The 15,000-nt window shown below is 41.2% G+C and overlaps 1 protein-coding gene across 6 annotated transcripts in view; it reads left to right on the top strand.

Annotated features, from left to right (window-relative positions):
• OLFML2A (olfactomedin like 2A) overlaps positions 1-15,000 on the top strand; it is a 63,191-nt gene that overhangs the window by 40,182 nt on the left and 8,009 nt on the right. For all 6 annotated transcript variants that reach the window (XM_085854727.1, XM_085854730.1, XM_085854729.1 and 3 more), the window contains 3 exons: positions 2,369-2,585; positions 13,477-13,692; positions 14,177-14,362. In XM_085854727.1, the coding sequence (XP_085710853.1) occupies positions 2,369-2,585; positions 13,477-13,692; positions 14,177-14,362 (619 nt within the window). The remainder of the gene's footprint in view (positions 1-2,368; positions 2,586-13,476; positions 13,693-14,176; positions 14,363-15,000) is intronic.

The following is a 15,000-nucleotide window of genomic DNA, read 5'->3' as shown; positions in this document are numbered from 1 at the left end:
ATATTAGAGGGACAGCGCAGGTAGGACGGTTTGGAGACAAAGTGAGAGAGGCGAGATTGAGATGGTTTGGACATGTTTACAGGAGGGAAGCGGAGTATATCGGAAGAAGGATGTTGAAGATGGAGCCGCCAGGCAGGAGGAGAAGAGGAAGGCCAAAGAAGAGGTTCATGGATACGGTGAGGGCGGACATGTGGGTGGTTGCAGTGTCAATGGAAGATGTGGAGGACAGAGCGAAATGGAGACGGTTGATCCGCTGTGGCGACCCCTAACGGGAGCGAGCCGAAAGAAGAAGAAGAGTTGGTTTCCCAATTCAGTGATGGACTATGCAAATCCTGTTCAAATTTCAAGTCAATCGGATGAAAAATGACGATTTTCGAAATTTGACCTCAAGATGACCTTTGACCTCAAAATCAATCGGCTTCTCAGTTGAGACTACCTCTACAACTTGGTAAAGCTTTATGACGATCGGTTTAGAATTGTAACCTGTAGGTGATTGACAGACAAACAGACATACAGAATAACAAAATCGACAAACCAATATACTGGGAAAAATGTTCGATTTTGCAAGTAACAAACGATGAGTTCTTTCTCATCCATGTACCACCGATGCAAATAGTGTATGATGAAAATGTTGGCCTTCCTCCTACACTCTGTACTCACTGATCCAAACCTATCCACGACACCTCCCTCCCCTCCCCACCCGCACACCCCATTCCACCCACTCCCTGTGCAAAGTGCATATTGGAACTTTATCTCAGAAATTTTAAACCAAACAGCAGGTGCATCCAATGCAATTATGTAGCCTCAGGACAGACAGAAAGCATTTGTTTTCAACGACAGAGTAAAGTAAAATAGAGACTGAGAATTCTCTGTATATTTTTAATTAAGAAAGAAGCTGCAAATTTTTAAATATACCACAAACCAGCATATGGTTACCATGATTTTGTAGATCTGTGTTTCTCTGCCCCTTCAGGAGAGGATTAGATATCTGAGCACACAGGGTCTGCATCGTCCTTAGATTGGGGCATTCTGTGTCCTAAACTTTGGACTTGAGCCTTTATTTGTATTGTTGACAAAACGTTCAGTTTGTTGTAGTTGTGCCATTTTAGTAATGTGGATCTCACTTTTCTGTAAACGGATATGTATAACTAACTACTACCCAGGTCGAAAAACCAGTTAAAACCAGTACACATTTTCAACTGGTCTCTATTGGTTCTAATTGGTCTTTAACTGGTCTCTATTGGTTTCAACTGGTACCAGTTAAATTCAGTCAGAATTCCAATTTCCCAGTTGAAAAAACCAGTAGCTCATATTTGTACCAGTTAAAGTCTTACTGGTTCCAGTTGATACCAGTTGCAATGTACTGGTCTCCCAGTTGATACCAGTTACAATGTACTGGTCCCAGTTGATACCAGTTAGTTAAATACAATTGTATTTCAACTGGTAATATATCACTCTATTCCAATTTCCATATTAAAACCAGTAAGAAACCAACTGGCTTTACTTGTACCAGTTGGCTACTGGTTTTCAACTGGTACCAGTTGACCAGTAAGCTACTGGTCTTTACTGGTTTTTTGACCTGGGTAGCTCTTCATCGATGTCAACTCATACAATTTTTTAAAGCATTCATTTGTATTACTCTTCCTCAACACCACAATGGATCTGTTACATATAGATTGTCTAAACTCAAACTGTCTGCACCTGTTTGACATACATCATCAGTTGGACACAGCCTCCATCTGACACAGAATCATTTGGTACAGCATTCCTCCGATGCAATAGTCATGATGTTTCATAGCAGAAAGAAGTGGTCAACGGTTGTTTTGTTTCATTGTCATTTTGTATTAAGAAATGTTTCCTTTGCTGTGTACGAGAACTACCCTAAATATTGCTGAGGAATGTGTTCCACCAAACCCGTTCAACTACTTTGCATGACCCAAGCATGCTAACGGTGGCAATGAAGGAGAAGCTGACGTTTCGGGCATTAACCGTGCCCTCTTTTGCTCCGACGAAGGGTCAACACCTGAAACGTCAGTTTCTCCTTCCTTACCATGGTGATTAGCACTCCTGGATCCTGGATCAATAATGTTCTCTGTCAACACCAGCATTTAGGATCAAGACGAATTCTCTATTCCAGTTCAAACTAATAGTCTTTGGTGTAGCAGCCAGTTGGAAAAAATCAAAGTTTTGGATCAAGTTTAGAAGAACGTGAACATGATTCTGTTAAGTAAACACTTTTGTATTATTTCATTCAGCATAACACGCGGACACAATGGTTTCAAATCCCCATGGAGATTACTGAATGATGATCAAATGTTGGAACAAAGGTCAGTTTGCACAATGTGATGTGTTCCCTTTTACGTCTCAGGAAAATCGAGGAGCAGCCGTCAAACCTGTGAAAAAGGTGAAGGGTGAAAAAAAATTGAAGAAATCCAACATTTCTCAACAAAGGCCGGAAGCAAAATCTAGCAATCATTCCTGGCATTCACCAACTGGCCACAACAAGGCAAGGCCCACCTTACTTCGTGAGGTCACGTACTACACTGGCAAGAAGAAAGGTGGTCAGCTGATAAATCATAAAAAAGGTAAGTCTTGGTTGACACTTATTACCATGACATACCATGATCTTCATTCTGCACGATGCTTCCATTCTCACCCCCTCCCCCATCATTACCCCCCCCCCCCCACTACATATCCTAACAGGTACCACGTTTAGATTCTCACGTCTTTGCACTCGGGGACATTTTGAGGGCATTTGAGTTGAATAGTTGTTCATTTAACTCAAATGACTTCCCTGAGGTTCGGTAATGTGGATCAATGACAAAGGAAAGTAAAATGAAGGAGAGAAACAAGGATAAACAAAATCTAATAAGCGATGATAAACAAAATCTAATCAGTTCATCTAATTACAAAATCTCATCACTGATTCACAAGTTAGCTCTGTCACAGAAGTTTCACCCAACAGCACCTCTGACCTTTGATCTTTGACCTCTTGACCCCTTAATCTAATTAGTTCATCTTTGCATCATGATATATACTTGTACCAAGTTTTACTTAGATCCCTTCTGCCGTTCTTAAGTTATCGCCGGTAACGAAAACATATCACGGACGGACAGCCGGAAGGATAACCTGAAAACATAATGCCTCTGGCGACTTTGTTGGTGGGGGCATTAAAATAGGTTAGGGCAGAAATTTGTAATTTATTCAGGGTGCAGGCATCCATGCCAATATATATATATATATATATATATATATATATATATATATATATATATATATATATATATATATATATATATATATATATATATATATATATTTGGGAGAAAATATTTCATTTCAAACTGATTACATAAACACATCTAATTTATAAAGCTCGTTCGAACCACTCACTGACTGACGAACTGACTCATTGACTGACTGATATTAAAGTTCGTTACCTTCCAGGTGACTTAGGAAGCTGAAATTTTGTGTGCCGACAGACATCGAAGCCGATACACCGGGAAAAAAAAATCACAGAACCATCGGAAAGCATCCTTAAATTAAAATGTAAATAAATAAAAATAAATAAATGAAAAAAAAAAAACAAATGCAGGTGAGTGACCCGAGACAATGGGGAAGCAGGGTAATTTTGTGTGCCGACAGACATCGAAGCCGATACACCGGAAAAAAAAATCGTTCAACTGTTGGAAAGAGTCCATAAATGAAAATACAAAAAATAAATGCAGGTGAGCAACCCAAGACAATGGGGATACACGGTTCATTATATTGCTTACAATGTTTAAGCATACCCAGTTAATATAAATATATGTATGTATATATAAATGTGTGTGGGTGTGTGCGTGTGTATGCGTGCGCGCGCGTGCACTCCGCTGGTCCCTATTGGTGTGGACTGTGTCCAATGGGGATCAGCGGAGTGCTAATCACACTCCGTATGTTTTAATTTTCCATCTGGTCACATCACGTGTCTTCTGGTTGAATCGTTTGCATAAGCAGGAACAATTGTCTGGGTGGCAGATGGATGGTTGTTCTGTGTGGATTATGCGGTTTTACCGTGTGAGACATAATCCGTGGCGATGCTCATCATAATAGTCAGAATGTCTCGTAAGAATCTCATTCATAAAACTTTTTGAACACCCCAAGTATGTTATGTCCAAAAACACATCATTTTCCGAATGTGTCCTTTATCTTTGCCCCTTGTTTTATGTTTGTGAAATATGTTACTGAACTGTATTTGAAATTGTGCTTGTATTATAAAATAGTAGTGTAGGATTATTGGACACTGGGTTTCCAGTTTTGTTTCTTTTCTGGTCCCTTAGGTTTGCACAATCATCTAAATGCTATTAGTCAGGTGGAATTGTCTCAACACACGTCTTCACTGCTCTCGCAGTCATTTTCTAAAATAAGTAGCTAAAGAATCGAAAGAATAAATAAGAGCCGAACCTTTCCAGACAATATCATGCAGACAATTATCTTATGCAACCGACTGTAAATGCAGTCAAGAACGTGCTCGTGGATAAAAGGCCGTAAGGATGAAACTTCAATCTCAAAGACATAAGGGGTCAGTTGCAGACCCAAAAGCAGACGTATAGATCACGATCATGTTCATGTCACAGCTCACAGCATCATAATGCTTTGTGAATTATCCAGCTGGCTTCGGACATCGACTTGTGTATGCCTCACAAATTGGATTGAAGATGCTTTTGCAGAAGCATAGTTTTGGCTTTGCATAGTTATGTAATAATCCCTTGTCATGGCACAACTTGCACGTGAATATATTGCAGGAGAGTTACTGATGTGTCATCTTTGTAATGAGAGGGATGTTAGTCAAGAAAGGCGGGCATGCGGTAACATGGTTTGCAATGGTTGAAATATCCGGTGACACGACCTGTCTCTTCAATGAAAGACGTTGAGAACTTCGATTCAGCCAAGTTCTGGCAGAATAATATGCAAACCCGTGTTTTGTCTTCTGGACCTGGATACCCTTCTGATCTGTGGTTACCTGTTTTTAATCGATGCTGCTCTAATCATAACCAGTATTCGTTCTGTTTCTGGTGGTATAGTTGCTTGGATTACAATGTCCTCATCGCTGCTCTCCCGAACTTTCCCTTATTATCTCTGCCACTGAAGGTGGATGGAGGTTTTCGGTTTCACCCCTGTCTGTTTGTCTGTGAGCAAGATGTCTCAAAAAGTTATGGATGGATTCGGACGAAATTTGGTGCACAAGTATGGTGTGTGACATAGACGAATTGAGTAGAGTTTGGTGATGATGCGGATACGAGAATTATTTAATTTCTAAGCATGATATCCAAAAACGATATATAGCATGATACTTCAAAAAGTAATGGACGGATGACAAAACTTGGTGGAGGAGTTGGGTGGGTGACAAGAACAAGCCGATTAGATTTTGGTGTGAGATAAGGACGAATGGTCCGGATGCAGATCCGATCTATCAGTGGGATACAAAACGTAAACAGTTCAGTGGGATACAAAACGTAAAATGTGTGTATGCGTGCGCACACTTGCACTCTGCTGGTCCCCATTGGTGTGGACTGTGTCCATTGGGGATCAGCGGACTGCTTATCTCACCCCTTATGTTTTAATTTTCCATCTGGTCACATCACGTGGCAGAGGTGTGCGCTCTACTAAGTACCGTTGTAGTTTACAAGTGATGTTGTTTGCAATCACAGCTCTAGTTACCTTCACTATTGATTGGCCATGATCGATCCTTCCACATGTTTGTGAAAAATGTAATTGGCGTTGGTTATCCCAGCATTTTCTATTATTACCAATACATAAGTTTAATATATCCAGGTCTCGGGGTAATTTAAATTGATTCAAAATATATGAAAATGTAATTCTGTGTCTTGAAAAGTATGTACTTTTAGCGGTGCGAATGAAGCTTGTAGAAGCCAGGCTGAACTGTTTACGTTTTGTATCCCACTGATAGATCGGATCTGCATCCGGACCATTCGTCCTTATCACACACTACAGATGGATTAATCCAACACCCTCTCCATGGTATAGGGGACTGCCAAAGCAGTTTTCTCGGCAAGGTAATACACTGAGCGGTTTGTGATTGCCTTCCCAGTGGTAGAAGTTGGGATAGGAATTTGGTCAGGGTACTGGCAACACTTGCTTCCTCTTGGCAAAATACACAGTGATCTTTAATTCCACCATCACCCAAACAATACTGACAGATGCGTCTCCAGTATTTAACCTAGATGGCAAGCTCGCCGACGTGATGCCGTGCCTGTGGAATTCCAGGGTGGCAGTTTAGAGTCATGTTAGGTTTCATAGCTAGATTTTAGAGAGCTGTGAAGTGAGTGCACTCCTTATGAAGTGAGTGCAGGTTGCCAATTTAAACTCTAAATATTACTCGATAGTATTACTATTAAAATTTCGTTACAAGCTCATTGTTTACCGAAAACAACAGACTTTTTTTTTTTCAACAGTTTTATCTACTACTGTACAGTGTGATAAACAAAGCAATAAAATTAGACTTTGTAGCTTTATTACATGGAAGGCCATTCACTGCAATAATGACCAATATAACTGACATCATAGGTATAGATTCTAGAAGAATGGCGCTTCAGAGCTAAGCTCTCTTTAGATGGTCATGATCTGCATGGTGTGGCTACCCCACTAACCTGTCATTATAGGCCCATTATCCAGTGTATGAAGCCACTTTTAAGGCACCATTGTCAGCCCTCAGGACAATGGAAAACTAGTCCATATAAACACAAGAGCCAGTCTTCGTCAGGGCTGGCAGGATGGCCTAGACCCGAGAGGTATGTGTACACGCCTTTAAGCTGCCTTGCTTGGATTTGAATGTCGATCCAGTTATAAACAAGCATGCTGGTATTTCACATGCAGGGTGAGGTATCGACGTGTGCGTCATCCATCGGCGAGATGTTAAGCTGGATGGCCAATCTGCTATCACCGGTCACTAATTCTGCGCCAGCACATCAATAATTTAGACAGTGGGGTTGATAGCCGGCTTTGAAAATGTTCACATGCCTCAAAGCATGGAGGTAAGTAAGGCAGCAGAGAGGGAGATAATCACATTAAGGAAGGTCCGGATACCATATCATAGATTGAACAAACGATTGGCAGATGCAGTTTAACATAACGAAATGTAAAGTGATGGGAATGAGTAAGAATAATGAAAATAGAGACTACGTAATGCAAGGGGCAATGTTGGAGCATGTCTGTCACACAGGAGAATAGTCTGTGGGTAGGAATAGGTTTGGACATATGGTGGGTAAGCAGAGGGCAGAGGAAGAGGCAACTCCAGGTAAAGCAAGTCGGGTTTTAGGTTGTATTCGAATGGGGATAAATTATAAATCAAAACAGGTGGTGTTAACATTGTACAGGATTTTAGTGAAGACCACATCTAGAATATTGTGTGCAGTTTTGGTCACCACAACTCAGGAAGGACATGGATGTCATGGAGAAGGTTCAGCGTCAGGCGACGAGATTGATTCCGGCGCTAGCGAGACGGAGTTTGAGCCTGGGGAGTAACTGCTGAAATCTATCTGTCCGGGTTCTTCCTGACATCTTTGTTCTTTGTTCCTTTCACACTTCTTTCTGAAAAAAATTCACAATTCTCTTTATTCATTCGACTTCTTGCTTTTTCTTCTCTTTCATCTCTCTTACTCTTTATTTCTCTCTTTCGTTATCTATTTCTCGAGGGAGAAGTGAATTCTTGCAGAAGGTTTTTTTTTCTGGAAGGCTCAGTTGGCTGCACCTGGATGGGTTTGACGGTAGTGGAGTAGCGGCTGAAACCCAAATCCTGTCCAGGTTCCTCCTGATGACTCCATATTTGCTCTTTACTTCTTCGGGTTCCTTCTTTAGGTCTTCCGTTTGACTAAAAGGAGCGGATTAAGGAGAAGGGCTTTATACATCAGAAAGAAGGCCATTATGAGGGGATTTGATTGAGATGTTTAAGATATTGAAGGGTATAGACAAAATAAGTGCAGAAGGGTTTTTTTCCCGAGAAGCAATGGCGAAGGAGGGGTGCATTGGCAGCAGAGGTAGTATGGATTGATGATTGTCGTGACTGTGATGTCTATGAGAGGATTTCATCAAAAAGCGAATGTTCTGTTCGTATTTGTACACCTTGCAATGTTGTTTGGGTTCCAAACCTGGATATGTCGCCACGCCAACGCAGGATACATGACTGAGAATGGAGGAATGTTGAATTTGTTGAGGGTGCCAGCAATAACTCATCTACTCTTCACAAAGGACACCATGGGATCTTTAACGTCCACTAACTAAGGCTGGCAGACAGGATGATAATTTTAACGTCCATCCGAGGGACGGCACGTACATTGATGAACCATCCTGCAGTTGAAACACCGGGATGACAGTTTATAGCTGGGTCGGGATTCAAACCTTAGCTCATCCTTCACATGTGCTGAAAAAGTGCACTTGCATATACCACAAGGACAACAAGGAAATCCAACACAGGTGGAGGCCATTCAGCCCATCATGCCTGCACGAACACCACACCAATCCAAGATCATTTTAATTAATGAAAGAAAAAAAATGTATTTTTTGTTGTTTTTGTAGGAGAGTTTTTTGTAATTTTTTTTGTATTTTTTTGTTGTAATTTTTTTTTCTTCCCTTCGGAGAGGGGGCGTGGGCTTGGTTAAAAACACACACCAACCACACAACCCCCCTTAACAAGACCCCCACCAACAGCACTCTGTACACAATCATCCATCAATGCTCAAACTACCTAAAAGTCTCATCAACATCCCCACACCCCTCTAGCTCCATAACTTCCAAGTACTTATCTAATTCTAATTAAAACTTATCTACTTTTTCTGCTGCCACTACCTTTCCAGGGAGACCATTCCATACATTAACTACTCTCTAAGTAAAAGTCCCCTGGCTTACTACCGTCTTAACTTTCCTCTTCTTTACTCTCAGGCTATGGCCCCTGGTTCTGTCACTGTCTACTTTGTTGAATAATTCATTTGCACCTATTTTATCTCTACCTTTCATTATGTAAAACATCTCCATCGTATCTCCTCGTAACCGCCTCCTTTCTCGTGAATAAATCCCTGTCTCCTTCAGCTGCTCCTCATAGCTGAGTCTAGCTTGGCCTGGAATCAATCAAGTAGCCCTGCGCTGAACCCTCTCTCTGGCATCTATGTCCTTCCAGAACTGTGGTGACCAGAACTGCAAACAACATTCTAAATGTGGCCCTCACTAAATTCCTGCACAATGTTAACACCACCTATTTTGATTTATAAATTATCCCCCTCCGAATACAACCTAAAACCCAATTTTCTCTACCTATAGCTGCCTGCTTACCTCCCGTATCTATTACCACCCCGAGATGATTCTCCTGTGTGACACGCTCCAAAATTACCCCTTGCATTCTGTAATCTCTATTTTCATTGTTCTTTCCCATCCCTAACATCTTACCACTTGCTCAGGTTAAATTCCATCTGCCAATCTTTGCCCAATCTATACAAGTATCAATACTCTCTTGTATCTGTTCACCATCACCACCACCACCACCACCCCTTCTGTTTTACCTAACTACCAACTACAATATGATTACAGTACCACAAATACTGTGCATGTACACACACAGGACTGGCAACTTACCTGGCACAGAAACGACCAGATAGTTGGTTTCCACCTCAGACAAATAACTTTATTTCTCCCAATTTTTTTTTTCTTTCCAGCATCTGCAGGGACTCCATACATTTTGAAAACATTCTTTGATTAATTGGTGCATCCAATGGCACAGTAACCCATCATTAAAATTAAAAAAAATGATGGTGATGAGCCATCGTGTACTCATTCAATAAGCTTTCGATGGACACAAAATGTTGCCCATGACCCATGTGACCAGAAATTTCCACAACATGCCATGTCCCCACTCCTAGTATGTCGGGACTCCAATTACTAGGCACGGACAGAAAATAAATGTCCACTACCTCCCACCCTTTCCCCTGCATCATGAGCTGCTCCGGGGGGGGGGGGGAGCAGGTGTTCCTCGTGCCCTTAAACTCAAGTCACTTAAAGTTCACTTTGTTGTTCATGGTGTTGAAGGAATGAAAGACAGGTACGTGCATGTGTTTCCGTACAAAATAACATTGTGTTGCTTTCAGTGTTAGCAACGCACAAATATCTCGTTTTGTTCGTCAGCATGTCAAGACAATGTCTAATGGAATCCGGTTATTTGGGAAAGGAATTCCTCAATACAAGGAGGGACATTTGCTTCTACAAATACCCGTCAACAAAATATTATTCCTCAATCCACAGATTTCATTCTTCCCATTTAACCATCAAGGAAAGCACAGAGAACTTTTCTAATTCTAACAGCTCCTGTCGTTATTGGAGTTTGTCCATTTCTTCTGCAATCCCTTTACTCAATAGGCAACTCCTCATTCATCACACCCAATCTCACCTCCTTGCATTCCCATCATGGACCTCTTTAGCATCACACACAAACTCAAAGAATGGTTTATACCCGAACAACCAACACACAATGAGGCTTCAATTGAACGATGACCTGACTTCCAGTCTCAGGAAGAAGTTGCTAGGTCGACCCTTTCCACCTACATCGGATAAATAATATCCCGGTTACATGTTTCCATTCATTCAATTTCATTTACACATTTACTTTAAGCAGACTCGGTGGCGTAACAGTGAGAGCGTCCGCTCTGAATCTGGGAAGTCATACCAAGGACTTTATAAACGGTACGTGCTGCTTCCTTGCTTGACGGTCAGCATTTCGTAAGGATAGCGCACAGACAAACAACCACAGTTTGGTAATTGTAGTGCAGGCTTTGATGGGCCTAATGGCTCCTTCCGTGTTGAAGTTCACTGTGACGCGCACGAGGAGACGTATCCCAGCAATTCACACCAAGAAACTTAACCGAAGATGGATGATGGATGGCCTTGATGGGTGAGGTGGAGGGAAGATGTGACATGCTGTGTGTGCACATAGATCGGTTGGAAAGAGGTAAATGGAATTACTTTCCACGACTGGTCAAATTATTTTAGTGCAAAGAAAGTTGCACCGTCATTTCTGACACATGAAATGTGCAAGTTAACGATACAGTGACAGTTCATGAAGGATAAGTAAATTGATAATGGAGGTCAATAGGGGGACTGAATGTCCTGTATCCCCATGGGCACCTCCATCAAACATGAGAACATGATATAGAAGAAGACAAAGGTCACTGACCACACCACTTTATAAATTAACTTTATGAGGTGAATGGTCATTAGGTAGTAGCATGCATTTTATATATGATGATAATAATAATAATAATAATAATAATAATAATAATAATACAATGTTATATTGGTGCGTTAAAAGAAATGTGATAGCTTCTCAAATTGTGAGAATCGCAGAATGGACAAGCACAAGCAACTCCACAAATTAATACAAGTGCAGTATTTGCTAAATTTTTTGAGGGGGGTACCATACATAGTACATACATACATAACATTTCCTGTTCGATTCCTGACCAGACTATAAACTCTCATCCTGGTGTTATATATATATATATATATATATATATATATATATATATATATATATATATATATATATATATATATATATATATATATATATATATATATATATATACAGGCAGTGGACAAAAAATGGAAACACCTGGGTAAATGAGGGACACCAAGCAACAGCTTTCACACAGGTGTGGCCAATGTGCTAATGAAGCAAATAACATCCCAGCATGCTTAGGGTCATGTATAAAAATGCTGCACAGGCCTGGTCACCTATAATTATGGCTAAGATGGCAGAGCATGTGTGGTTGCCCCCATCCACAGAGCATGTGTGGTTGCCCCCATCCACAGAGCATGTGTGGTTGCCCAGCTGTTTGATGAGCATGACACATGTTATCCATATGTCATGGCCTTCTCAGTCACAAGATCTGAACCCAATCGAGCATTTATAGGATATTTTGGAATGACGCCTGAGACAGCGTTTTCCACCTCCATCAAACAGGTGTGAGTTCATTGCCTTTCTTGTGGAGGAATGGTGCCACATCCCTCCTGCAGAATTCCAGACACCGGGGGACTCTATGCCACGGCGCATACAGGCCGTACTGGCCGAACATGGTGGCTCAAGGCCATATTAAGTGACTTTACATTGGTGTTTACATTTTTTTTTTGTCCACTACCTGTATATACATGCAGCACTCTCTCCTCCCCAGAACACAACCCCTTGTAAACACTGGCCTCAACCCTTCCAAGTGCATACATAATAAATAGATGGCTCCTGAGGGATTCTTTATGCAAGTTCCTCAATAAAGGTATTTTTGATTGGTACAGCTTTTTCTGGATACGCTGTGCTGAAACTATGAGGATGATGGTTACTTGCTACAAAGCCTGATATGGACAGTTATTATAACCACAATGCTCCACGGAGATATTTATCTTCGCCACAACATCATCGGTACAGTTATTGATTACATTACATGGGACAGTTATAATTATCAGTGTTTAAGATGTTTTAAAAATGGATATGGCAACAGTTATCTACACCACAAAGCTCCTCAGAGAAGGCAGACAGGATAGCACATTCCTTTGGGCTTTTTAATCATGGTTTGATTCCTGACCAGACTCCAAACCCTCATCCTTGTGCTTCACAGGTAGGGCGCTACATCGTTTTACGTTCTACCATCGGAACGGTCTTCAAGCCGGATGACCCGTCTGCTCCTATTTGCTGATAGACGTTAAATAATATCCCATGGTCCCTTTGAAAATGTGTAACATTTTGTCATTGTGTACCAAATTCCAAAATTCCTCACGTCCTAATGTTCAGGGCACTGCAGCAGCGGCACAGCCATGGCCCGGTGATGATGCAACCAATGTGACAAATTATTAATTGAATCCCCATCTAATAAATAAATGTTAGAAGGTTACCATAAAATACAACGCGGACAGTTCACCACCAAGGGCAACGGTAACAGGTATTAATCTCAAAGCCTACCGAGACAGTTATCATCCACAAAGCATCATGGCTGGAGTTATGGACCACAAAACAACACAGGGACCTTTACCCAATGGTTAAACCAGGTATTCACCTGATCTGTTTCAGCATCGTATCTGTACCTCTGGTTCTTCAACACTTCTTCAGTAATTGTGTTTCCAGATGGGTGGAATCTATGATTTGTGTGCAGCTGAGACTTGATCATCTTTTATCATCTTCCTTCTCAAACAAACCTCATTGCTGGCTTTACACCTGGGATACAACCATTCTCTCCAGCTACTATGATTTCATTTACTCTTTCATCTCTTCCTGTTAATTTCCTATTCATACACTCATTGTTCACATTAATGCACTTGTTGAATCCTAAAAGTCATTCGTTTGAACGTGCCATTTTACACTGCAATCGTGTGTCATCTCATTTTGGTTGATCAAAAACATGCCGAATGTTTTTCTCCAGCGAATAGAAATGCTCGGTCTCCTCGCAGGTTCGGTCTCTTCGAGCATCCGGCACGTAACCAGAAACTTGCATCACCTACGGCCCACAGTCGTAACCACCACTACACGTCCGTACTCAACTACCAGCAGGAGAATCTACACCTACAAGGCCTACACCACCATCGCAACGACCACACCAACAACCGTAAAGAAGTCATACAGCAGAATCAGAACCTTAAACAAAAAAGTGGAAGCAGCACCAACAGGTAAGTTTCGAAATTGCCAATGACCATGAGTGAGTTGTGATGAATTTGCAGAAATCAAAACGGAATCACCATTTTCACATCGTCATGCCCCCCCCCCCCCTTGGTATTGTACAGTGTCTCATTTTCATCATCAAAATATATTTTCTGCTGAACTACAAATCAGAACATCAGCATTCTTGGCCATTCGTGATGGAAGAACTTAAAGAGGAAATGACGTCACACCGATTTGAAATTTCCCCAAAACTGTCATTTCACCTTTGGGTTACCATTGAATATATGTTGGCAGGTCTTGACAATGCACGCAACTTCCTTTGTCATAATTGTGTTAACACCACTCATAATTATTATCACAGTACAACAATACATGATAATCATGATAACATCAGTCACATTGGTGTCATGCTCCCCACAACCCACGCCAGGTATTTATCTGGTCTGTGTTTCTTTTCCCCACTACCCCTCATCTAAATGCTGATGGATGCAGAAAATGGCCCGACATGCGTGAGGACACTGCTGTCCATTGACTTACCTGTGAGCTTTAACAAATACGGGCGCAATGAGGGTGCCTGGATGAAGGACCCAATGGCCACTGATGACAGAATCTTCATTACCAACTACTATTATGGAAACAACCTTGTGGAGTTCAAAAACTTGGGAAATTTTAAACAAGGTAAGTACTTTCCATTGCATATTGTGATGATGGATACGTTACGCTACATCTGTAATTCGGCCTTTGATCGGTGAAACAACAATGTTGTTGAAGTTAATTGAACAAAACGATGGTGAGGTTAATGGTTCAGTTTCAATGTGACGATGTCTGGAGACACTGGTAATATAATTAACTGTATTTAAATCCAGGAATACTCTGTGTATGGAAAATGAGTGTGACAAGATATTAATTTGGACTCCATCATACTACATATAATTTAAGAAGTGTCTGTTTGTTTGTAGGCTTGTTGGTTTGTGGGATTGTTTGTTTGTGGGATTGTTTGTTTGTGGACTTGTTTGTTTGTAGGCTTGTTGGTTTGTGGGATTGTTTGTTTCTGGGATTGTTTGTTTATGAGATTGTTTGTTTGTAGGCTTGCTTGTGAGCTTGTTGGTTCGTGGGATTGTTTGTTTATGGGATTGTTTGTTTGTAGGCTTGCTTGTGGGCTTGTTGGTTTGTGGGATTGTTTGTTTATGGGATTGTTTGCTTGTGGGCTTGTTTGGCGCTAATAGAACTTGGTTATCTTCTCCAGCCACTACCAAATGAGCGCCCAGGGGTATCGCCTCTGTAATTAATATCTCTGTGAGGTTATTTGTCATCAT

The sequence above is a fragment of the Eptatretus burgeri genome, chromosome 14 (assembly GCF_056783735.1).
Source record: "Eptatretus burgeri isolate ZD-2024b chromosome 14, Ebu_testis_v1, whole genome shotgun sequence".
Classification (NCBI taxonomy): domain Eukaryota; kingdom Metazoa; phylum Chordata; class Myxini; order Myxiniformes; family Myxinidae; genus Eptatretus; species Eptatretus burgeri.
Note: the sequence above shows the minus strand (reverse complement) of the source record. Positions and strands in the feature narration are given on the sequence as shown.